Raw genomic sequence first — 26,589 nt, 5'->3', positions numbered from 1 at the left:
CATGTTTCTGCATGAAACAACCAAGTAAATAAACAAGGTATTACATTAGCTGAGTATTCATGAGTATTAAACACAAATGGTAGAATCTTCACTTCCAAGACATTCCACCAATTGAACCCCCCCTTCAATAAAAAGCATATCTTAGGTATAAAAAAAAACCCTACTCATTTGAAAACCATTGTATTATATATCAAGTTCCTCTTCTCTTGTGACTTGATAATCAGCTTTAAAGTAGTTTTTATGGTAAAGCCATGTAACTTGTATTAAACTAATCACATGGTAAATTCTCATTATCAACCCCCTTCTTTTTAATAATAACCTGTTGGATTTCTTTCTTTCGTGACTGGTAATTAGCGATTAAATATCTTTTTCTACTCCAAACATGGTAATTTGAAAGGTACAAGGTAGTGTGATGTATGTTCCCGGGGCATGAAGATGATATCAATGCAGTGCTGACCTATTTTCTTTTGTTTAGGTCATATGACATTAATGCCTCTTTGACCTATTTAATTTGTTCTTTCACTAGGATCCACCACACACTCATCTATCAGGGGCACAGTTCTTTAACTCCAATACATTTGTACATTCATTGAATGACCTTTTGAAGATTTGGGTACAAAAACTCATACTCTGCAACTTGAGGTCAAATTTTGCACTATGATTGTTTAAGTGAGGTTATTGGAGTATGTCATTGGGATGAGGCTATTGAGGTGCATTAGTGTTTCAATCCTGAAACTAGTTCACAATCCTACAAATTGAGGGTGAACAAAAAAAGCAAGCTCAGATCTTATGCTATGTAAAATTTATAGTATAGTCATTATGCAGTGAGCGACTCATTTTAACCAATGAGCTGGATTGTATTTTCGACTGTTAGAAGTAACAATGCATCTCATTGGCTTATAATTAACAGCTTGTTGTTAACGATGGAGCGTTGAACTTGTTTTTGAACCCATCATGGAGTTAAGTATGTTGGCGGACTCATGTCGTAAGAACCTTCTCTCTGTTTTGATGTAGTGAGGTATCTTGTTATCAGAGTAATGGTTGCAGAACAGAAAATGCTAATATACTTACTGCAATGATAGAATGATAGGAACTTTTGTTTTTGTCTTTATAGCAAGTGTAAGGCTTAAGTTCTAGCTACAAGTATTGTTTTTTAAACGTAAATGATTTTGACATTCATTATCAAGTTTAAATTGCATGTGCAATCTATCAGCATAGTAAGATTCCACAGGAGTTGCTATGCCATCCTAATTGTACAATATGATATTGTCCCATCTTGCTTCTTTGGTTTTGTAGAAAACATTTCTTTATCATAAAACATTGGCATCAGAAGTTGCGATACTTATAGCCATTAAGTTCCGAAGGCTAGTTTGTCGTGTACAGTTTGTCTTGTGTATCAGAAGGCTAGGGGATAATGATGCTTTTCTTCTTGATGGGTGCCATCCATACATGTACTTCTCATGGTATAATTGCCTCCGAGTGTTTGCTTGGCATTTTGAATTTTACTCGTACAGAATACATCAAGCTCGAATCAATGGCTCTAATCCGTGCTGATGAAACTCCTACTAGTTCAAGCAGATATCTACAAAACTAGTGAAATTTGATCGGTATTTGTGAAGAGAATTCCGATGCAAATAAATGCAAAAAAGAGTGAAAAGTAAATGCTCGAGTCATTCAACTGGACTATCTTAGCAAGTTGAATTCACTCTTGTTTCTGATTGGAAAACCTTTAGCACCTATGGGGTCCTCTGTGAAATCTAACACTGCAGCATAGCCAAACAATTTTCTTAAGTGATGCCAAATGGATTTTTGAAATTGACATACAATTATTCTACTCCTCCACAAATAGCATTAACAACTATTTGGGCCCAGAACTAGGTCGTAGGTAGCTTCGCATCATCATGCGCAAGTAAGCTGCTTCGCTGGCTCATCACTGTAGAGCATTCATGTGAAATTCATATTTTCCTCCTTGTCTGTTTGAAGAATATGTACACGCACTCATCTTTTTTCTCACCATTGTTTCCTCTATTCGGGATGTGTGTCGCGGCATGTGGGGAAGTTCCGCATTGGTAGTGTATCCACATGTATTTTTCAGATTTTTTTTTTCCCCCAGATTTTTTTTAATTTCTGAAATTTCAAATTTCAAGAAAAAGCTTTTATAATTTATACATCAGGCCGAGTTTGGCTAATGGAGCCAGTGATATTTATAAATTAAAAAGTATCTTGTGGAACAAGTTGAATGATAAGATAGTGAATTTAGACTTATCCACTCAGTCTTGAACTGTCTATGCCCCTGCCTACTTATTTTGCATTTGCTTATGATATATGCTATCACACAATTCTTGCCCTTAAAAAATCCTATTGCTAATACTCTTGCCTCTAAAATCCCCCACTTCACCTATCCACCAAATGAGATTAAGGGATGTGTCACTTGTGTTCTCGGCAGCCTCTTGAATCTCCTGATTTTGATTAATCATTTCTTGATTAAAGCTGACAGGCGATACCTTAAGCCATTTAGGATCATCTTAGCCATGTTGTTGGGGCATCGGGATGAAGATAATGATGATGGGGGAAAAAGGTTACAAGTTCAAATGAAGTTTACCTGTAACTTGTAAGTTTATTTATTAAAAAAAGTTTTAAGTAGATATGTCGTATTTAAATCATTTTTATATGCCAAGACTGGTAACATGCAGTTATTTGAAATATTTGAGGGTTTGGTTCAGTTATTTCAATTTCTGTATTTGGGTTAATTAATGCTGTGTTGTGTTACATTGGGTCTAAGGTCTTGTTTTTTTGGAAGGACTATTTCTTGATTTATCAACTGGCTTGAACACAATTGTCTAATATATACTTGTGTCACAATAATTGCTTGTCACAAATGGAGTTGAATGCAATGTCATTTTGAAAACGGTTCACAAGGTAAAATGGAATGGTTATCTTTGGGTGAAATGCATTGTCAGTTTGCATCTTGCATGCTAAGTTCTGTTGCAACATTCACATTTTAGAACACCAAATTCACATGTAGTGATTTTGGGGGGCAGGCCGAGTCGCCTATGTGTCGCCCACCACTGCCTGCTGATGTGAGGCACCTAGGCTATGGTATTTTGTAGTACATTATTCAGTTATGGTTAATCATTTTATAATGACACTCATGCTGAGTCATGCATGATAATTGTGATTAATTTTACAGAATTCAATTTAACACTTCGACTAATACAAATTTTGTATGAAACAGTTCACAAAATAAAATCAGGTTTTACATTTATCATAACATGTGTTCACTTTTCATATTCAAATTTGTGGTTTTTTTGTGGTGGTGGGGGAGGGAAGGTGAAGCTGCTTCACTTTCCCTCCCTCAACACCACTTCACTGAAGCATATTATAATTATTGCAAAATTCAAATTTTGTGTCCACTTCTAAATTTATGTCTAATGTTGAAAAAGAAAACAATATTTTTTTCATGTGTTATTTTTAGAAAACGTATTAGCCAAATGCAGCTATGTGTTGTTAGTTGAGATGAAAAATCCTGTAGTAAAAATAAACAAGAGTATTTGCCCATCTCTCGTGGGGCTCTGATCAAGCCAAACATGAGACATCTAATGTGTTTAGCTGCATCCATTAGCCTTCTTTTGTTGCAAAGATACACGGTGTTGCTAATGCAAAGGCTTACCCGCCCAATTTGGCCATTTTTGGCTGAGACATATTAATTTGTTTAGCTGCACCCATTAGCCGCCATTTGTTGTGAGTTTACAGTATTGCTAATACCATACTGTAAAGCTATTTAATTTTGCTAGTACTTAATTTCGCTAATTGCCAATGACCACCATTTTTGTGGGTATTTAATTTCGCCAATCCAGCAATTTATGTGTACAATTCAATGTAAAACTGTTCATGTTGCGGGTATTTAATTTCGCGAATTAAGGCTTCTAGCGAAATTAAATCCCTAGCGAAATTAAGTGGTTTTACAGTAGTTTGCCCACTCGATTAGAGCTCTTTTGGGTGATTTTGGTGAGACACTGTCGGATATGGTTTAGCTGCATCCATTAGCCTTCTTTTGTTGCAAATTTGCAGTGTTGCGGCATTGCCAGAGTCATGGTTTACACACCCAATTTAGTTGTGGTTTACCCACCAAATTTAGCACTTATTTGTTTAGCTACATGCATTAGGCTTCTTTTGATGCACATTTACAGTGTTGCTAATGCCATGGTTTGCCCACTCAATTAGAGCTCTTTTGGGTGATTTTGGTGAGACACTGTCTGATATGGTTTAGCTGCATCCATTGGCCTTCTTTTGTTACAAATTTGCAGTGTTGCGGTGTTGCCGTAGCCATGGTTTACACACCCAATTTAGTTGTTGATTACCCACCAAATTTAGCACTTCACCCTATTTGGGCATTTTTGGCTGAGGCACCTAATTTGTTTAGCTGCATGCATTAGGCTTTTATTTATAGTGTTGCTAATGCCATGGTTGCCCACTCAATTAGAGCTCTTTTGGGTGATTTTGGTGAGACACTGTCTGATATGGTTTAGCTGCATCCATTAGCCTTCTTTTGTTGCAAATTTGCAGTGTTGCGGTGTTGCCGTAGCCATGGTTTACACACCCAATTTAGTTGTAGGTTACCCAGCAAATTTAGCACTTTATTTGGGCTCTTTTGCTTTAATATGCTATCCAGAGAGATTGTGTCAGCAACCAATGCTGGCTTGGTTCAGTCCATCAAGCTGGCCTTGCCCTTCCCCAGCTGGCCTTGTCCCTCCTCCCCTCCCCTCAATCTAAATTGGTAATGAGAACCACAGACTGTGGCTACCATGAAATGGATGATGGGGGACCTGTAATTAGCTGGGGGTAATTACCCCCCCCCCCCCCTTTGTGGACTTCCTAACATCCCCTTTCAGTGTGCTGTTAGCATACAACATTTATTAAAAAAGCACTACACCTACACTGAAATATAGGCCTAAATATATCGAAGAACTTAGCACACAGATTGTGACCATATGGCAAACGTGGCATAGTCATACTGGACGACTTTCCTAGAATCTATGAAATATGACGACTATACAATTTCCCAATACCAACATGTATATCAGGAGAGAAAAATGCTTTAACCCCTTGAGCACTACCTGCCGATCTAACATTGCCTCTGATTGGTCAATTACATGATATCATTACTCTAATTACCAATCAGAATGGAGCTTTGCAAATAATTCACCCCAATGTATTTTGCGTGATGAAATGATTCTAACAATGTTAATGATTGGTCCAATTGATAATGAAAACTTCTTTTTGACCAATCGGCAGGTAGTTCTTATGGGGTTAATAGAACTTGACAGAACTGATAGCTCATCAGGTATTGTCTCATATTTACACAATTGTCAGGTATGACTAGTATGTCATCCCAAGCTAGCAGCGGGGATCCCTTTTCTTGGAACTTTTCCAATGGATGAATGTTCTTGGTTCATTGAACTGGGTTCTTTTGTATGTGATGACCTGATAATGCCCTTCTTCATTTGTTTAGATTCACGTGGCTGATGTTTATATAGGCCACCTTTTTTCTTCATTATTTGATGTTTATTTTGGTTCATTTTGCAAAGTATGTGATATCATGAATATATTATTAAATATGCATTGTGGGGAATAAGTTGATTTTTTATGACAGTTCATTTTGTAAATAAATAAAAAATGAAATCAAGTAATCAAAAGGGGGTCTTGATTATAGTCTCATGTCTTTTATGAGTGTTTGCCATTGTGACAACGGCAGGGACAATTTCCGTTGCCTTTGCGACAGAACTTCAAGGAGGAGTACAAAGCCCAGGACTAAACTGTCATCTGAGAGAAAAATCACAACATAAATCCAAAAATGCAGTGTTTGTAGGCAATTTCAAAATAAAGTACTAAAGTATGTACTGGGCTTTATCTTTATATAATAAAGTCAGAGATAAAATAACTAGTCAATTTAACTCCCCACAGTCTGTGATTGGTTATTAAGACCTAACTTTTGATTTTTGAAGGTACAAAACTAACCATAGGGCATGCTTTTTCCATACAAGTATGCAGAAATTTGGATATCACAACAAATCGTAAACAAACCGTATAGATCTAAATTTGATTGACAGGTGATATTAGATTCAAAATTTCCTTATATCTGACTTTTTAGTAAATTATCAAAATATTGAACATAGAGCACAAAGTTAAAATTAATAATTACTCTTGACTGATAGTGAGTTCGCAGTCTTACAACATGACGTCGGCAAAACTAAAGTTTTGCATAAAGTTGTATTTTGCAATCAGTGAATCATTGTGTAAAAGATAAAATAGGTACTTTCGTTATATAAAGCAAAAGAAGAAACCAATTATCGTGAGACAGACAAAGCAATAAATAGTACTCGGCAAAGCTGATCAGGTTAAGCATACTGCTCCACATATTTTTGTTTCATTTCAAAACAAGCAATTTTGATATATCGGGTTACCTGTTATTCACATCGTGTTTCAGTGGGCAAAACAGGACTGTCCCGGGTTTAATATCGACTGCATAAATATTGCACGGCGAGGAGAAACAATGATTATTATTAGGAGGGGATGAAGGATGATGAAAATTTTCACACAAAAAAAAGTGAATGTTAATCGGATCATGATCGAGCGAATAGCATTGTAATGAATAAAAGAAGATAGTCACATTTCATGTATATTAATGCTCTGCGTGCTAGCCATGCGCTTCAATGGAAAAAGTTCAAGTTTTGAAATATTTTCTCCAAATATCAAGAGCTATCTTAAGAATTACTGAATCAATACTAGGCTTGTTTGTACTCATTTTAATGCATTTTTCATGCTGATTCCAAATATGGTCATGAAAATTTACATTTCTGAAATTTTTGAATTTTGAATTTTTTTAAAAACTTGTTGTCTGCAGTCGACACCCGCGTGAATAGAGTTAAAGTAAGGAATTGATAGAGCATTTATCCCTTTATTAATTTGCATATGATTACTTTCCTGTAACCAGGACTCTTTAATCCGTTGGCCCACTTAAAAGTGGGTAGGAGTCGTACTGTGGTGTCTGAAAGTTAAACATGAATGTACATTGTACGACAAACTTAAAAAGTTGTCAGTGGTGATAAATTTTATATGATGCGCAACTTTTCTTTAATTTGCTAATCAGGACTCTTTAATCTGTTGGCCCACTTAAAATTGTACATTGTATGTTGTCTAAATGTTAAACATGAGTGTATGAGAAACTTTCAAGTAATCAGAGGTGATGAATTTTACATGACGACGATGTGAAACTTTTCGTTAATTTGCTAATAATTAAGACTTATAATCCTTTGACCCACTTAAAAACGTGGGTATAATTTGTACATGTCTGACGTCTGAAAGCTATGCCGTATAATACTAAGCAGTTGTAAAGAGCGTAGCTTTTTTCACATTTATTCTGTTGCATGATTAGGAAAAACGGCTGCCGATATATGTATCGGAAGTTGTTAGCATGCCCCTGCGTCAAATGAAAATTGAAATTGCTACCATTTGACTTTTAAAGACAATTTTCAAATAGCGCCGCTGGTAGTGTTGTACTAGCCGCCACTGTTTGATCATTAGGGGCTGTCATTTTCTTCAGAACTGGGGTGGGGTCCCAAATTTTCCAAAAGTCGGTGTCAATAAGATTGCGACCCCTCCCCCTATTTCAGCAACAAAAATTGTTTGACCCTCCCCCCACTACTGATACACTTTACCCCTAAACAGGCTAAAATTGTATTGCAATCAGTCTTTTTGAATAAAATAAACACACTATCTGTGGTCATCTTGTGACTCCCTTCATTTTGGTCAAAAAAAATTTTATGACCCCCTATTTTTCTTTCCAAAAATTTGACCCCCCTTATATTTGCCCCCCCCCTTCCGTAGAAAATGATAGCCCCCTTAGCGATATATGTGTCACTCATTAGGACTGCGAGTATGATATGGGCTTAAACATGAAGACAAACAAAGTCTGTCTTTCTACCAGTAAGTCTGCCAGCCTAATCCAGTGTGTGTAACTAGGTTTCTAATTAACTCCATCTCATCCTCCGGTAAGAAACCTATTCCAACTCTCATCAATTGTTGATCATCCTATTAATAAGAAACAAAGCAATAACACTTCTTCTCCTCCTCCTATCTCTTTTTGTATTCCCCAATCCCTTTCTCTCATTGCAGCTGTTCAAGCAGAGCGTCCGAGAAAAGACAAGGCGATGGGTGATAGCGAAGTGGAGAGCACAAGCAGCGCAAACAACGACATGCCTGTAGAAAAAATCCTGGAGGCCGAACTGGCGGTGGAACCTAACACAGAAACATATGTCGACACACCAGTAAGAATATATATATTTTTTTAAACAAATGCATATAATATAATTATTATTATTATTACCTGGAAGCAGTCTGTAGGCCAAAATATTCCTTGTATGGTATTTTGAGGATTTGTAAGGTAAAAAGGTTGGGCAAGAGACAAATTGAAGAGTGATAAAATGGCTGATGGGAGGAAAAAACTAAGTGCAGCATTAAAATCTTGACAGTTTTGTGTACCTTTAGTCCAGTGTGGTCAGATTTGAATTATTGGAAGTTTGACATACCGTATTTCCCCGAATAGTCGCTCCCCTCAAATAAACACCCCCAGCAGTTTTTCTGATGAAAGTAACCCTCAAACTAATGCCCCCCTCTGAACAAAGGGCCTAATTTTACAAGTTTTTGACTGCAATTCTATGAATTTCACCTGAAGTTCCTGAAAACAGTGCGTAAAATCTCATAACACTTTCATTTTTCAATGGCCGCGACTGAGTAGCCATCAGTCTGCTTGTAAACCCGCAGTCATTGATCCTAAGTTTGTAGTTTGTCATTTCAGCATGAGTGTTAAGCTTACCTAATGATTTTAACGGGAATTATCGTTCTAAAAATGACCTCTAATAAACGCCCCCTTTTGGAAAATGCAACGCCCCCGGGGGTGTTTAATTGAGGAAATATGGTAATTCATTTAAGGAAAATAAATGTGGATCACTAAAAAGAACCCCAAATGTATTATCAGTTTCTGTCACAAAAATTGATAGATTATGATTTTAAAGATTTTGTTCACAACACATATAGTCGCTCACCTGAAGGCTACAACCTTCTTTAGCATAATGATGTAGTTTGTTTATCGATTTGACAACTCTTGACTTGTGACGTCAGAACAATGGACGATAAAAATTATAGGGTTTGAGTGTCATGTCGGGTGAGCATCTGAGCAATGGTTGAGGATTAACCCCATGAGAACTACCTGCCGATTGGTCAAAAAGAAGTTTTCATTATCAATTGGACCAATCAGCAACATTGTTAGAATAATTTCACCACAAAAAATTAGGGTGAATTATTTGAAAAGCTCCATTCTGATTGGTGATTAAAGTGAAGATATCGTGTAATTGACCAATCAGAGGCAATGTTACATCGGCAGGTAGTGCTCAGGGGGTTAATAAGAAAATAAGAAACTTAATGTTTCTGAAACTAGGGGAGGGGTGACAAATTGAGGAAGAAAATAATAAAAGGATGATAAATGCATACATTGGAACTACATCAATAGGGTATCTACCCACTGTGTACCCCTTATTATGTCAACGAATCATAAGGAAGGGGTTGAGGAGTAGAGGATAGATAACAAGGAATATAGGCTGAAGGGAATGTAGGGCAAGATATATGATACACTGTGTAATGTGATATGAGGAGTATGAAACCAGGATGAAGCTCTGATTTCATCATACATGAAATATTGATGTAGGATGCCCCTTAGCGATGAGGGAGAGGGTCTCCTTACAAAAATGTTATGCAGATACTGAAGCTAGATTTGTGGCTAAAAGAAGAAAGTTGAGATGGCTCTTTACACTATGGACCACAAGAGCCTCATCCCAGTGGCATAGTCCAATAACCTCAATTACATAATCATAATGCAAAATTTGACCTCAAGTTGCAGAGAATGAGGTTTTGTACCCAAATCTTCAAAGGTCATTTAATGAATGTACAAATGTATTGGCGTTTAAGAACTGTTCCCCTGATAGATGAGCATGTTGTGGATCCTAGTGTAATGTGACTTCGTCTCTTTTAGATTGGTAATTTAAATTGAATTTTAGAATTTTTATTCGCTCGTGTAGGGTTTAGTGGTCAGTGTACGCATTCTGTGGGGTTTTCTTTGGCTAAACTTGTGATGGTCACTTTTTGACCATATATGGGGCTTATTACTGGGCGTGCTTGTAATCTGAATGTGCGGTTTTGATTAAATATTTTGAATTGAGTTTATTTTCGCTAATGGAGAGTGCCACAAAAGAAAATTAAATAAGGATGACAAATCTCTTTAAAATTTTTTGACAAATAGCTCCTATTAATCTTAGACACATTGACGCACATTTTATTTGTGAGGTGTTTTTTTTGTTGAGGTAGAGTACCATGCTCCAATTATCATAAGCATCAAAAGAATAATAGTTTTTACTTCATGTTTCAAAGAATGTAGCATTTGTCTCGCCCATTTATTCCTTACTGCAGATGTTTTTATGCACCTGGCGTTTTCTCAGTATTCAAAATTTTCGCTGTTTTTAAACTCAACAAATGCAGGGAACTATCATAATATAGCCATTCATGTCTCGATGTTAAATGTTTTGCTCTACAGTAACACCCACGATTCCGGAAAAATATATTTACAGCATGATTATAATTAAAAAACTGCATATTTTATTAATTGTTATTCTTGAATGAAATACATGTTATAATAGAAGAATATTATTTTACCTTCCTTAATTAATTACAATACATAACTGACAGATAAAATATTTTTTGACTATGGAAGAAATTGACAATATGAAAAAGTCAGACTTGGGCCTGCTGGATTAATGCTCTTATTGAAGCTAATTACTATATTATGAAAAGCTGTGGGAGACAGTAACTACACTTGGTTTCAGAGAAGAACGGCAGTCCCTTGCTCAGATTGATGCGAGCGGCCTGTTAATGGGCGACATACGTGTAGCTTTGTGTTCCTTCAAGAGCGCCGATTTGCACCGACCAACGTAATTAGCCAATCAGATTACCCCAATTTACCGGTCAGTTGTTATGATTGTCAGATGATTGAATCAGTCAATCAGAACCCACTTCCGTGTTTACACTGTGCACGCTCTCAATATGTAAACTGCCGTACTTCTCTGACAGAAACTGTACGTACATTGACTTACAAAGCATCAAAGCCAGAGCCTTTTACAGGTGAATCAAGTATTTCTTGGCCAAACTGGAACATGTAGCGTACTAAGCGTGTACGCAATGTAAGGCGCATGTATGCTTTCTTCTGTACCACGCTATGTGCATGTGTGTTTATCGCAGAGCGACTAGCGTTCATAGTGTTCGATCTTGGCCAAGAATTACTTAATTTACCTATAGTTGCTGGATTGATGTTCTATTGATCACAAGAAGCTCTATAAACAGCGTAACTATTTATTGACTAACAAAGCATCAAACCCTGGTCCTCTTGGTTGCCGGATTGATGCTCCATATATTAAGCTAATGCTTACAAAAATCTGGCCAAGTTATTGCATTTCACAAGATGTTGCTCAAGGTGGGTGTATCAAAAACAACCCATCTCCTAAATTTGTAATTATATGAGAAGGATATGATGGAAAAAAGAAATGAGGATACTTCCTTGTAGGGTTGCTCTAGGAGAATTTTTTATTGCTTTCCATGCTGTATTTGGGGCTGTTTTACAGAAAACAGGTGACTTTCTTTAATCCATAAAATGGCAACGATCAGCCAACAAGACTATGTCTATTTGTACTCATTAAGTAAATAAGTACTATCTCATCAAGTACAAATGGTAGCATGAATTTTCTTTAAAGATATTGATTTATTAATTTTTTGAAAATTCTGAGATCTTGTCGACTGTGATTTGATCATACATTAGAATGGAGAAGGGTTTATACTTATAGTGATGCGTGTTGAGGAAGGAATCGTGAGAAAACAAACATTGACATGACCAGAATGATTGGAAGGAACTGTGTGATAATTGGACAAAATGGCTATACAGGATTATTTAGATGCTAACATTTAAAATGAATAGCAAAGGGGCATAATTTACAGATAGGATAATAGAAGGAAAAGTGCTGGGATATTGCTATTAGTTATTCAAATTTTGGGCATGCGGGGAAGTAAAATGTTCTCATTTTAGTAGCTGTTTTTGTTGTTGTAAAAGAAAGGAAAAGTTAATATTTGCATATATAGAGGTTTACATGAGAGCTCACATAAGGGGGGCATACCACAACATGCACACATCTACATGACCCCCACCCAAGGGGATGCTGTTTAGGAGTATGCAAAGCGAGATGTAACCTTACTTTCTGACTTCACCAGTTGATGTAACCTTACTTTCTGACTTCACCAGTTAATCGTGGACGTAGACGCAAATTTAACCTATTTAGGGCTGATTTTTTTATCACTTATAGTAGGGATAACCATCAAAATTTCATGTTGACCCTATTGCTACAAAAGATTGTTTTCTGAGTAGAACTAATCAACAGAAGTATTTTGGTGGTTAAATGGTCAAAATCGGTCAAAAACTTTTCAATTATGAATTATCAAAGTTTCCCATTCTGACCGGTCATTGGAACGAAATAAAATGACAAGGTCCAAAAATAGCAGTTGGGAGCAAAATTGGCATAAGCATATATTTACCTTTATATATTTCTTTATTTTAACATATTTGCAAACATGAAACAAGCATATTGTGAAAGTATCAAAGGGTTTCTTATGAAATGGCACTTAACTAGTCACTGGCATAACTTATTTTTTCAAACCAAGGCATTGAAATCATGCATTTAGAGGACATTTGCCAAAAATCATCCAATAGCCGATATGGCACAAAATCAAAATTGCACTAAGTAGGTGAACTTTTTTTTCACAACCAAGAATTTCAATGTTATTGGGTTTAATATGACCAATTAGTAGGTGTATGTAAACAAAATCTTAAGTTTTGAAGGTCATTGACTCATTCACAACAATAGAGATTATCCTCATCATGCTCATGTGTATTCCTGTAGTATTCCTCATTCAAAACCAAAGTAGCACTCAATACATTATGAGTATCTTTGTTCAAACCAATTCAATGCTTGACCTCGGAGTTACCTGCATGACTATCGCGGGCTATTTTGAAACAGTTATGGTTGCACATTCAGGTACTTCTTTTGAAAGTCCTAAACAAGGTATAGCCAGCAGCAAGTTGTAGATGTTATAGGCCTAAATATAAGAAAACGTTTAGGGTTAAGATCAGGTGAACAATACATCGAATGAGCACGAAACTTCACATTTATGTTCAGAAAGGTGTCTTCTTAACATGATTTGAAAGGAATATAAAAATTCCAAAGGGAAGCTGGTGATTTAATTTGTAACTCGAGATCTACTTGTTCAATTTTTTAACCTTTTTACAGAGGGTATGATAGAGGTATTACTGGCAACTCTGCCAAATTACAGCTCAGTAGGCCACGTTTTCACCTGATCTTACTGATTTGAATATTTTGTGCCATTCTTGAGCAGTGCTAAACTCAGCCACTGGCAATTAAGCGCACTGTGGCGATGGACCAATTTTGACTCGCACTTACAGAAAAACAAAATAAGTTATGTTGCTGAAATTTGCAAGATAGTTACAAAATATAATTGGCAGTAACTTCCCCAAATTTTACAGAAAAATATTGAAAAATAAAAGAATGAGATCAATTTAGAAATGTATGTGCAAGCAGTGCACAGTTGAGCTCCCTGCATGTCTATGGGAGTGTTCTAATCAAGTTGATGGTTCATTGGTCATCCCTACTTATAGGGGATACACTCAAATTTATTTTAGTTTATGTGCAATTCATATGCACATGAGCACAAACAAACATGCTCATGAACGGGTATTGAACTGAAGGCCTATAGATTAATAACATCACTGCTCTTCTCCATCTGACTCATTAGCTCAGTTGGCAGAGCATCGGTCCGGTGATTTGAAGGTCCCAGGTTCAAATCCTGGATGGTCAGTGAAATTTTTCACTGGCTGTCATTTACATGTATGTATGTGGAGACTTGTGTTAAAAACCTTTCTCAAATATGCGCATATAATTACATACACTTTTGCTGCTAACTACTAAGTATCATTCACACTCTACCAAAATCTACACCTGCAATTCCAAATCAGATGTAACCCATAGAAGATATCTTCCCACAATGCATTGCTTGTATTCCAATTTTCTGTACTGATTTGCTATCCAGTGCAACATGGGTCGATAGTGACCAAAGGTACCTCAATGAACAGAACACATCCAGAGCTTGCCGATTGTGTTTATTTCACGACTATCGACCCATGTTTAGCCAGTCTATTCCCAACATGAAAACAAAGGGAACCTGTACAAAGTAATAGATGTGTCATTCGATAAAATGAGGTGATGTATCATGTTGCAAAGGATTCTGGGAAGGGTCAGATATCTTCTCTTAATGTAACCATCTCCTACCATTTCAATCCAAAACTTTTGCATTTTTCTCTTCCAAATCACATGATTAGTGATGTGAGCAAAAGAATGTGACAATTGGACATACCGTTGGCTACATGTAACCTTTCATGAATCTCGCAAAGAAAACAAATCCAATTCTTTTCACAATAAATAAGAATTTAGACTTATGAGCACAAAGAAACACAAACGTTAACAGCTGCCATTTGGTAGATATTACCATATTTGTGGACTGTAGCTTTTGGATGTGACCAGGCTCGTATCAGGATTTTTTAAGGAGTGCAGGACTTGCAAAAGGGGCATGCACAGATATTTTTGGTAAAAGGTGGACCTAACCCTAAAAATTGGGGGGCTTTTTAACACTTTCCCCCCAAAATGTTAACTTTTTCAATTATTCTCCCACATTTGGGCCGTTGTATTGGAAAATAATTGCAAAAACTGTACCTTTTATATACATTTTTTGTGACGGTGCTGCCACACTCCCTGCAAATGGGGCTAGGATTAAGAGTGCCAAGTAAGGGATTCATCTCAAGAAGCAGTGACTGATAACATCAACAAATGTTTTGAATATCTTTTCAGTTCTCTCGCAGTCATCGGCGATTTAAAGTTGTTTCAGGGCAGCCATTGGAGGAACGTTGTTATTGCGCTCCTAAAACTTGATAAGAAAAAATGAGATTCAGACATCAAGTAAAATTGGCTGACTACTGTAGCCTTCTCAAATGCCACATTTTTTATGACAAGTAATTTTCCATCATCATTTTTTATGTGTTTTTTGTCCATCTTAAGTGAAGCTTTTCATCTCTTCTTTCAAAGTCGATATTTTTTAGTCAGGAAAGTGATGAAAATTTGATCATTCAATAAAAACATGTTTTCTGTGAAATGGGATTGTTTGTTACTAGCTAGGATTTAGAGTAGCTATGCAGTTTGTTTGTGTAGAAGATGTCAATGAACTTGCTTTGTAGTGTTTTGTACCAATATGAGCAAGAATCGGAATCATAAAATTCATTACATACATACATACCTATTTCAAAGTTAGCAAACTGTACAAGGGTGAATTTTGTAGAATTACTGAAGATTAGTGAAATAGTGCGAATACATTGTAGCCTTAGCTCCAACATGGAATTAGCAAGTACTGTATTCAACCTAAATGATCACCCCTTCCCTAATAAAAGCCTCTTTTGGAATTGTTCAAGTGACTTCTGTTTATAAGCTCAACCATTTTTATGCACCTGTACAACTAAAATTCTGTCAAATATTTAAATAAAATTGCCTTTTAACCTTCTGGCTTAGGATTGTGATAATTGACTTCAGATAAGTTTAGTTGGAAGAAGGGCCTAGCATGGACCATTGGAAATCAACTTCTAATCAACGTTTCTAGATCAGAAAACATGCATATAGGAAAAGATGAGCTAGGTTAAATAATTCAAAAAGTGGCCCTAGGGGGTCAACAGGGGTCAAATTTCATACAATAGGGTTGAAATTTCCAAATTCCACAGATTTTGTCACAAACCATGCCAAAGTATTCCTCAGGTCATAATGATTTAGAAAAAGTATAGTTTGACCTATCTACCACATACTGTTCTTGAGTTATAAGCAGAAAGGTCAAAATGAGGGGTGTCAGTTTTTTGGCCACACAGGTTAAAAACTAAAGTTCTCCAATTTCAACGAAAAAAAAAGTGCCCAGGGCGCTAAATAGGTCAGGTCAATTACGGTCACCAACAAACCAATTTTAGTATTAAATGTAATTACTTGATGTAGTAATGGAATAGCAAGACTGTTGGAAATGTAAAATCTCAATCCTCAAACATTCAGTTGAGTTCCTATTTGGAGCTTTTGAGTCCCACTCTGTTCCCGGTACTATAAAGACAGATCAATTTGCGACCAGGGCTTTCAAAATCGCTGTGTACACAGATGACCTTCCACCTTCAGAAACTAGTTTCGTTATAAGACTCGTAATCAATTGCTTGGTTCAATCCGGTGCAACATTTAACAAGTTATTTTCCAATGATTGTAGCCAACCAAACTCTGGCACGCTATAGATTTTTGTTGGTAACAGGACAGACAACGATATGGATTTTGTGTGAATAACCTAGGCCATCTTCGCCTGGATATCGAGTACCATCGATGGCGCCATCAAGTTATAAAATTTAGACTTTCATATTAAATTAAAAATACCATATGACACAAATGAATTTGAAATGGGTACAGACCTTCCAATTAGTTGGTCATTCATCAGGGATTCATTCATGTGAGACTTGGAAAGAAAACTTTAAATTTTTAATAATACCATAATATTTGAAAATAAAAAATATTATTTTATGGAGTGAATGAACACAGGAAAAACAACTTGTATTTTGTTTCAATCATCCAATATTTTCATCTGATAAAATGTCACATAGTTCCTGGAAAAATGGTATAGATTATATGTATGCGGTGAGCGAATAGCTTTAAAGGGAAAAATATGCTGGGCTTGACAGAATGCTTACAAAATCTTGCATTTGTAATACTAAGTAATGGTAAAGGAGTTGAACGAATATTTTACAGGACGGAGTGCCCATCTCTCTTTCATTAGCAATGGGGCCAGACTCCACCATGATGATGAAGTGATGGTGTGGGGGGATCGCCACACCTCCTCCACACAATTCAAAATGTTGTCCTACATGATGAATATCGTCACTGGGCGGGAAAAACCTCATATGTACTTTTTGCCCTTGAACATGGATGAAGAAAACCATTCAATATGAAGTCTAAACCTACAAAGCTTTATCCATTTGCAAGGGCCAGAAGTAAATATGAGGTGTTTCCTGTATGTACTTTTTGCCCTTGAACATGGATGAAGCAACCTCTTCAATATTAAGTCTACACCTACAAGACTTTATCCATGTTCAAGGGCCAAAAGTGCATATGAGGTTTTTCCCGCCATATATATATTTTAGATGTGATTTGAACAGGTGCTTCAAATGTCATTCTGAAATACTTGTAGCCTATAACTGAGATGTCTACCATTTGAAATGTTACTTTTTATTCACCTTGGTTTATTTACATAGGGTAGAAGTAGTTTTTAGACTCGACCTTTAATCTCCTTCATCTCTGTTCATTCCACGCAGCACGACCCAGTAACAAATATTTGTCAAGCGGCCGACAAGCAGCTGTTCACATTGGTAGAATGGGCAAAGCGCATACCACACTTTACAGAACTACCTCTGGATGACCAAGTCACACTTCTCAGAGCAGGTACGTATTGCATACGCCGAGGATACCAGATTGGTGTAGACAAGGCCAGGGTATGAACCCTACCCATATATAGGGTCCACAACTTCCCTAAATTCTTTTTAAAATAAATCGAAAAATGTTTGATAAAATGCAAATGTGTAAAAAAGTATGGGTAGCCGTATTTGTTTTTCACATATGGACCAAATTATAGCGTCACACGTCATTGTGTTCAGTCACAATGGTTCAATATGTAAAAAAAGAGACAGTTTTACACAGTGTTGCATCTAAGTCCAAAGGAGTCTGCTCTCAAACAATGCAAAAGGCCGGGTCTATTCATGTGTTTCTTAAAGAAAACCTGACTGCTATGGACTCAGGTGCAACTTTTAAAAGGGCCTCTTTTCTTACACAAGTAACCATTGTGACTGAACGCAATAACGTGTGACGCTATAATTTGGTCCACATGTGTAAAACAAATATGGCTATACATATCTTTTTACATTTTGTAAAATATTTTTTGACATATTCTAAAAAGTATTAGGGGGAACTTATAAGTTGTGGACCATATAGGTTGTTGTCGAGTTGCTTCGGGAGGATCATTTAAAACAAACAAACAGACAGACATAAAAAGTAAGGTACAGGTAAACTGCAGCAATTTTTACAGGCCGAAGTGCTCACCTCTTTTCCCCTTGACATTTGGGTCAGACTACTCATAATTTGCTGGGGTGTCTGTTACTCCTCCCGCACAATCTGATTTACCTTCTTAGCACTCTATTTCGGTACCCCTGGGAATGAAAAGGGCGCAAATTTGCTGTCGCTGGTGATGAATTTGATAGCTTTTGAGCCCTTTTCATTCTCAGCATGTATCACATTTGCCTACCGATCACTATCAGCAGTACTGATCACTATCAGCAGTATACCTTATAGAGGTAAAGGGCCTAGCCTAAGTGAACAACGCAGCAGTTCCGCTGGGGTTTGAACCTGCAACCTTGTGATTGTGAGTGGAAGGCCTGTACAGCTGTATCTTGGTTCTTTCTTCAAATGCTAATAGGATAACACATCTGAATGTATGCAACAGAGACTTTGTCTGTGTGTAGCTTTTCCTTTCAATTTTTAACCCCATGAAAACTATCTGCCGATTGGCCAAAAAGAAGTTTTCATTATCAATTGGCCCAATCAGCAACATTGTTAGAATAATTTCACCACACAAAAAAATTGGGGTGAATTATTTGCAAAGCTCCATTCTGATTGGTGATTAAAGTGAAGATATCATGTAATTGACCAATCAGAGGAAATGTTAGATCGGCAGGTAGTGCTCGGGGGTTAAGCAATTCTTAAATGTGACCCATTACAGCAAAAGCTATAAAGTCAGGCAGACTTTTTATGAGATAATGGCGATTCAAACTTGCAAAATTGAATGAAAATGATGAGAAAATTCAATTTTTTTTCCTTCACATCTTCACAACGGAAACCACAATGGTATTATTTTCAAGCTTATTTTATTTTCTGTTAAATTAATATTAAATCTCCACTTCTAAAATATTACCCAAAGGTATCATTTGCTGTTAGAGGTCACAAATCATCATCTGTCATCAGATAATTGGTACCTAAGCCAGTAGGCTCTAAAAGTGATTCTTCAGTTGACTGACCTTTAGAGCAATTATCCAGACATGATATGTGACGTGATCAAGGGGAGCGAGTCGGATGTCGCTAATATTATTTTTGAGATATTGGTAAAAATAGTGTTCAAATTCTTTTGTTTTATATTGTTTTAGATAGGGTTTGCATCAAAATGTAGCATTCATAAAGTGCCAGAAAATGATGTGAAAAACTTGTAATTGAAAATTGACATGTGACTCATTCCCTTGAGCATGTCAAGAAGGGAATGAGATGGTGCAAAGTTATTACTGTCATTCATTATCACCATTTTACAAATTTGTTTCATGAAAACACAATTTTTTTGCTTAAAAGACTATTAAAAGAGATTGGAACAATTACGCACTTTGCAGTCCATTGTGAAATATTAATGCCCTCCATTTGCGTTTGTGTTTACACATATAATATGATTGGATCACACGCATCGCATATATTCATGAGGTTATGAATATGCATCGGTGTGCTGTCTTAGGTAAAAGTTAGCATTTACTAGCAAGAGGATACTGCATTTTCATGTTAATTTTTCAGCTAATTTGGTGTCATATTCAATCTTTGATGCACTAAGAAGACATTTTTGGACACACTATAAAATAAATGTTGGTATTTATACAGCGCCTTTCACATGTGAACATGTACCAAAGCGCTTTACATTTATTCCGCCGTCGTTAGAATATGCCATACAATTCCCAAAGCATGCTCATACCTTTGGGCGGCGCTCAATGGACAGTATTCATAACAGCTCCCATTTCACACCTGGGTGGAGAGGAGTAATCGAGATAAAGTGCCTTACTCAAGGGCACAACACGATGGCGTCGCCGGGGCTCGAACCCGCAACCTTCCGATTATGAGTCGTAGCCCGTTCCGCTCGGCCACCGTGCTCCCATACAACAGCATTTGTTACATTATGCAGTGAGAAGTATCGGTGCATTACGCTCCTGTATCTTAAGTGTGTGATTGGTCAAGCATAGCATCATGTGACGGCACAGCTGCAAAATTACATAGTATTCTCTATGGTTGTACCAACATTTTGGCAAAAAGGTGCATGGTTATGGGACATTTAAGCAATATTTATTAACATTTTCAAAGCAGCTTATATGTACCCAATCAAACATTTATGGATTTTTGTTGTTCAAACTTGATAAATACAAAAAGCATTAAATATATAGAAAGGATCAGCCAATAATTTGTGCATTTGCCTCAAATTATGGACAAAATTAATATGCAGGCAACACTGATCATTGCGTGACGTCAACATCAACGCATGACTGGACAGGGCACTAGTGAATATTGATTGCCAGCATGATCCATGTATGATAGCCTGGGCAAAACTAATGTGATTGCCACCAGGGGGAATGTGATTGCTATCAAACAGTATTGTAAAAGTGGACATATTCACGCTGTATTTATTTCGCCCTTTCACGCTACAGGTAGCTAATGCGAAAATAACAGCACACAAATATATTTCTTTTGTGTATAGGTCTATGTCAGGAAGATTAAAATAGCGAATTTTAAAAAAATAAGTGAAATGGTTCAAAATTGGAGAAGTTTTACAAATTAATCGCATCGAAAAATTTTACAGTATAAGAGCTATGGTCGTATGGGAATAAGTAATAGCTTTGCAATAGACGTGCAGCGCACACTACAACATACCAGACAGAACGCATATAAAATTTCTATTGGTCTGCAACTAAAAATTGGTCAGTTTCCCAAGGCAACATCCTGAAACAGGTTTTTTGCACACAATTTTGATACCTAATTATAATTCTGGTTCTACTCTTTCCAGCTTTTTGAAGTTTAATTTAGATATTATGCTAAATGTTGTTTTTGAAGATACTCGCATGCATTGGGTTGTTCCGGTTAAAAATCCAAATACCCTCTATGGAAGACATGAACTTAATGCCCACACAGGGAGTGTGAATTTCAAATGGGGTTACCTGAATGGGTGACTCCATTTGAAGTCTACACCCCTTGTGTGGGAGATTAAGGTCATGTCGTCCATATAGGTGTAATATGTATGGATTTCAACCGGAATATCCCATTTTGTGTAAATTTCTAAAGGAACTCAACACACAGACCCCACACACATAAACCAAACCCCACTGTATCACTACCTTTTCTGAGGACACTAAACTGTCCAGTATTCAACACACTGTCCTCAGAAGAATAGAACAGGGGTGCTTGTGTGTGTGCATTTGTAATTACCTGCAAATGTGGACCAACATTAGGATACACACATCACAAATGGGGGTGCACCTGCAACTGTGGATGTCCATGCATAGTTGCTGGCTATAACAAGGACAACACAAATCAGGTAAAATGCATTTAAAAGTGGTCCACATTGAGAGGGTTCAGGGCAGGTCACAGTTGGATTGGAAGTTATCGATGTGTGTGGGTAAGTCCATGGTGTGTCGATTGAAATCAGGTTTGTGTGTCCTCTGTTAGATATGAGGTCCTCGTTTACAGGTATTTACGAACAGGGGTGTGTGTGATACTTCCTCATAATTTCCTCCATTAAATATGGGATATCTGGTGCTCTGCTGTAATTCCATCGCCAGTAAAATGTGGATATATTTCCCTTAGTGCATACGACTTATCTCAAATCCTTATTCTTCCTTTATTTCTTAGGTAAAACCTCAAACCTCTCCCACAGCCCTTGTATTATCCCTTTAGGCTACGAGTGCAATGATAACATCATCTCATGTGGCTTGACTCAACAATGGAGACCTGTCTTTACTTGACCAGGCTATTGTCAGCTATGAGACAAGATACGATATTGGACGTTCTCATAACAATATGAACCCAAACAAAATAGGGGGATCTTGAGCAAGCCATTGTTTGCTAGATGAGATATGATATTGGATGTTTTATAATAATAAGACAAACAAAATATGATATGACCGTGTCCTGATCAATAATAGATGCAAAGGTCTGTGGTTGATTTTTGCATGAACATAATAAACTCAAGAAGATTCTCAATTTGACCAAGCTATTATTGTATGTTCACATGACAAGTACATGTATGTGTATGATATATAGGATTTAAATAATGTTAAGGTAGAAACATCGGCTACGGTGTCATGCACAGATTTGGTTTAAAATGATACAGGATGTGTAGTTGGGTGAGAAAAACTTGCCTGCCAAGTTTTAATTTTTATAACAAAGCGTTTTTGAGTTATGCCATTTTTATCATTAGAAAGCCCCATTGACTTTGCACATAAAGTGGTTTTGACACTAAGCCTCGTTCACTAAAATTGGTAAAAGTTTGAAAATGGATACTATGTTTAAATATTATTTTTCTCCTTTCTATCCCATTTATAGAACTGCTTTTTGGATCTTTTATTACAAAATGTTACCAAATAATATTAGTGACTATTTTCCAATATATTGGTCAGTAATATAGGGGATATTTGAAGGTAATGTTAGTACTTGCTCAAATTTTCTTGATTTGATCTAGAAACACTGAATGACCCAATTTCATAATTATTGTCTGAGCTAACCATAGGGCCAATTATAACAAACAAGGTGTCATATGAAAGGTTAGTAAATTTAGAAACTTTTCTCGCCAGCTTTTTTTAATAAAGTGTTTCTATTTTAAGTTATGGGTGTTTCTAGATTTCCCTAATTTAAAAATAGAAAAAATGATTTTTCTCAAAAAATAAACACTTTATCCAAAAAATCTGGCGAGAGAATTTAGGTATTAGGCTTATTAACCACCCCACAAACTATGGAGACCATATCACATTCCCTCTAGGCTAGCAATAATTATTAGTAAAAAAAATTAGGGAATTTTCAAAAAATAAAGAAAAACATAAGAATTGTTTAAATTTTCATGAAACATTAAAAATCAGTGGAGTAAAGACTTGTCTTCAATTGGTTATATATTTGAAATGGATACATAATTCTGATTTGAAATAGTGGCTATTTTCCTGCATGGGTCTATTATCCGATGCTCCTACCTTAAGCAATAAGCAGTTATGTTAGCTCAATTGGCAGTTGAGTCCCCGCAGTGCTTTAAGTTTACTACTGTGAAAAAAAGCTAACTTGAAGTTCTCCCAGGCACGCAATTTATTGTTGCAGTATAACCTGAACAAAATTTAAACTTTGGGGAGCTAATCCTTGCTGTGATGGTGTATTGTGGTATGGACTTTGAGCTGTCTATAGTTTACAGCAGAGAACTTCAGCGGTCTGTCAATTTGACGCAGTTTATGGCGTATACGGAAGTGGTTCTGATTGGCTAATTGAATCGCATCATTGTCACATCGGCACCTTATTGGCTGGTCAAGCTGTATAGCAACGCATGACCTAGTTCTTTTTACGCGATAGCAGACGAACACCGCTGAAGAAATTTGCTGAATGGTATAGCTTGATTATTTTATTTGGCAGTGTTTAAATAATTTTAAACAAAAAAGTGAACCGCAGGCAAACTAGCACTATAATAAAAGAGAGAAGAAATCTGAACTGTTCGGATTCAAACCGGCGCGCACTTGCGAGTACATGTTGTTGAGTTCATCACCACACGCCACAACAGCTCATGGCGGATCAGCCGCCAAATTAAACATGTAAACATAGTGATAACAATAAGTTCATGAATTGCCATTTGAATAAATTTTGAATATCTTTGTGTACAGAATTATAATATACACAACAGACACCATCATTTTGACACGATACTATTGATTTAAAAATTTTGTCTCGTATCACAGGCTGGAACGAACTTCTCATAGCTGCATTCTCACATCGCTCCATAGCAGTGAAAGACGGCATCCTGTTGGCCACAGGGTTGCACGTTCATCGAAATAGCGCTCACAGTGCGGGCGTAGGCACCATTTTCGACAGAGTGTTGACAGAACTGGTAGCAAAGATGAGAGAGATGAAGATGGACAAGACAGAGCTGGGATGCCTAAGGGCAATTGTTTTGTTTAATCCAGGTACGTGTAACAATGGTGGTGACAACTGGGTTGGATTGCAATAAAATTTTTAATGCAATACAAGGTTTACAATAAAAGTGACTTTTTGAAGATTCGCTGGGTCAAATGTAAGATTTTATGAGAATAGGTGAATTGATTCTCACAATGATTCAAGAATTGGTTGCATGGATTGCCATTAACCCTAACACACATAGATACCACAAAAGACTGTGATGAAAACCACTGCGCATGCGTGAATCCCAGGGTCTGCGATGACGCAATCACCCTAAGTGCTATATGCTCACTGAATCGCTGCCACTGCCCGGGGCAACATAACCCATGTGGTTACCGGTCGGTGATAGTATGCTTAGGGGGAGGGGTCTAAGGTTGGAATCCTGGGGGTGACAAGTGACTTCTTTGTTCATCTTCTCTCCTTTTTTGTTTCTTCTTTAACTTCTGATAGCAAGAAGCAGGGTTCAGTGTTAGGGTTAATGGTTCAGATTTCATAAGAAAGGTAAATAAATTCTTCCAATGATTTTCACAAAATGATGTGGATTGCCATCAAGGGTTCAAATTGAACATCAAATCAGAACCTTCTCACAAAATATGGATGTTGCCTGTTTACTCCACAAATGAATCATATATGGTGAGAATCAGGCATCCTGATTAAGCAGGGTCAGAATTTTGTTTCGCAGTACAAAATAAATTTGCAGGAATCACTTGATTCTTGCAAATCAACTTCTGTGTACACTACAAAAGTATGCGAGAAACAACTTTGAATCATGCAAATCTGTTTACGAGAATCTGTGTGAGAATTCTGACCCTATTAAAAAGAAAGCGCAGTGATTTATAGTGCGCTACGCACAGGCACAACACCTAGACGTTGATCCATAAGCCTCAGCACACTTTCCAGGTTAATAATAGTTTTGTAAGTTTTGTATGGCTGTATATTTTCTGGTAATGATACAAAACTTGAATTATATTATTACATTATTTAGTTTTTCCTGGAGGGCAAATTGTTATTATTTTGACATGCACTTGAAAAGTAACAAGTAGCATAACAATGATTTATACATATCTTGCTTTTTACTTTCAGATGCAAAAAATCTGACGTCGGTTCAGAAAGTGGAGGAATTACGGGAGAAGGTCTACGCATCCTTGGAGGAGTACTGCAGGGCAATACCCGGCGAACCGGGCAGATTTGCTAAGCTTCTGCTTCGCCTGCCAGCGCTGCGTTCTATTGGTCTCAAATGCCTGGAACATCTTTTCTTTTTCAAACTGATCGGTGATACACCTATTGATACATTTTTGATGGAGATGCTGGAAGCGCCCAGCAACAGTTGAAAATATGGACGAAATAGCCCTGCTCTCCCCTACGACACTAAATAGACCAGTCCAATAGTCTTGCACCCACTTTTTGGACGGGTTTGTCATGTTGTACCTTTTTCACTTGTCGATGAAAAGTCTGTGTGTACATTGGTTAGAGACTACTACTACTACTACTACTACTTCAATATGCACTATGTTTCACCTTAAAACCAGGGGGAGCAGGCTGGATTTGTTCAATGTGTCCTCCAGTAATTCCCATCATGCATCTGTCATCAAGTTATGAACTCCGGTCTTACCATATACACGGTGTGACATCAACACTGCATCTGCCAGTCTCGTATTGAATGTATGAACTTTGTTTATATTATGCAGATATGTAGGAGGAAAAACTTAAAGAATAATGATAATATAAAAAAATAAAAAAAATAATTCAATATGGTGGAAAATGGCCTCCATTTTGCACTCACACTTTGCACTGTTATTTTGTTTTTATGCTGAATTTGTATTTGTACTTGTGGGTGCACATATTGGGCTATGCCAGTTGAAATCCATACGCCCCCTATGGAAGACATGACCTTAACAGAGCTGCCAACTCTCCCTCTTTTCGCAGGAGATTCCCTACTTTTAAACCTTCAGAACCCTTAATTTTGGTCATCTCCTGAAAAGGAAATGGTTTCATCCATTAAGATGTACACATTTTGACAAATCTCCCTGATTGCAACAGGAAATCTCCCTTTTTTCAAGATTCAAATGTTGGCAGCTCTGCCTTAATCTTCCACACTGGGAGTTTGAATTTCAAATGGGGTTATCCGAATGGCCAACTCCATTTGAAATCTCGTGGGAGATTAAGATCATGTCTTTTACAGAGGGCGTATTGATTTCAACTGGAATGGTCCATATTCTCATCAAAACGTTGTCGTGTCTGGGAATTACACAAAATAAAAGTGTGGTATTGAATTGTGAAGAATATACTATATATAAATATAACTTTTTTT

The 26,589-nt window shown here is 36.9% G+C and overlaps 1 protein-coding gene across 3 annotated transcripts in view; it reads left to right on the top strand.

Annotated features, from left to right (window-relative positions):
• The window catches only part of LOC140137434 (retinoic acid receptor RXR-alpha-B-like), a 172,252-nt gene extending 146,006 nt beyond the window's left edge, over positions 1–26,246 (top strand). For all 3 annotated transcript variants that reach the window (XM_072159086.1, XM_072159087.1, XM_072159088.1), the window contains 4 exons: positions 8,176–8,327; positions 17,600–17,726; positions 24,062–24,286; positions 25,362–26,246. In XM_072159086.1, coding sequence (XP_072015187.1) covers positions 8,176–8,327; positions 17,600–17,726; positions 24,062–24,286; positions 25,362–25,609 — 752 coding nt within the window. In that variant the 3' untranslated portion in view covers positions 25,610–26,246. The remainder of the gene's footprint in view (positions 1–8,175; positions 8,328–17,599; positions 17,727–24,061; positions 24,287–25,361) is intronic.
• The last annotated feature ends 343 nt before the right edge of the window (positions 26,247–26,589 follow it).

This window comes from Amphiura filiformis, chromosome 17 (assembly GCF_039555335.1).
Source record: "Amphiura filiformis chromosome 17, Afil_fr2py, whole genome shotgun sequence".
Taxonomy (NCBI): Eukaryota; Metazoa; Echinodermata; class Ophiuroidea; order Amphilepidida; family Amphiuridae; genus Amphiura; species Amphiura filiformis.
The sequence above is the reverse complement of the archived record's forward strand: the minus strand, read 5'-3'. Positions and strand labels throughout refer to the sequence as shown.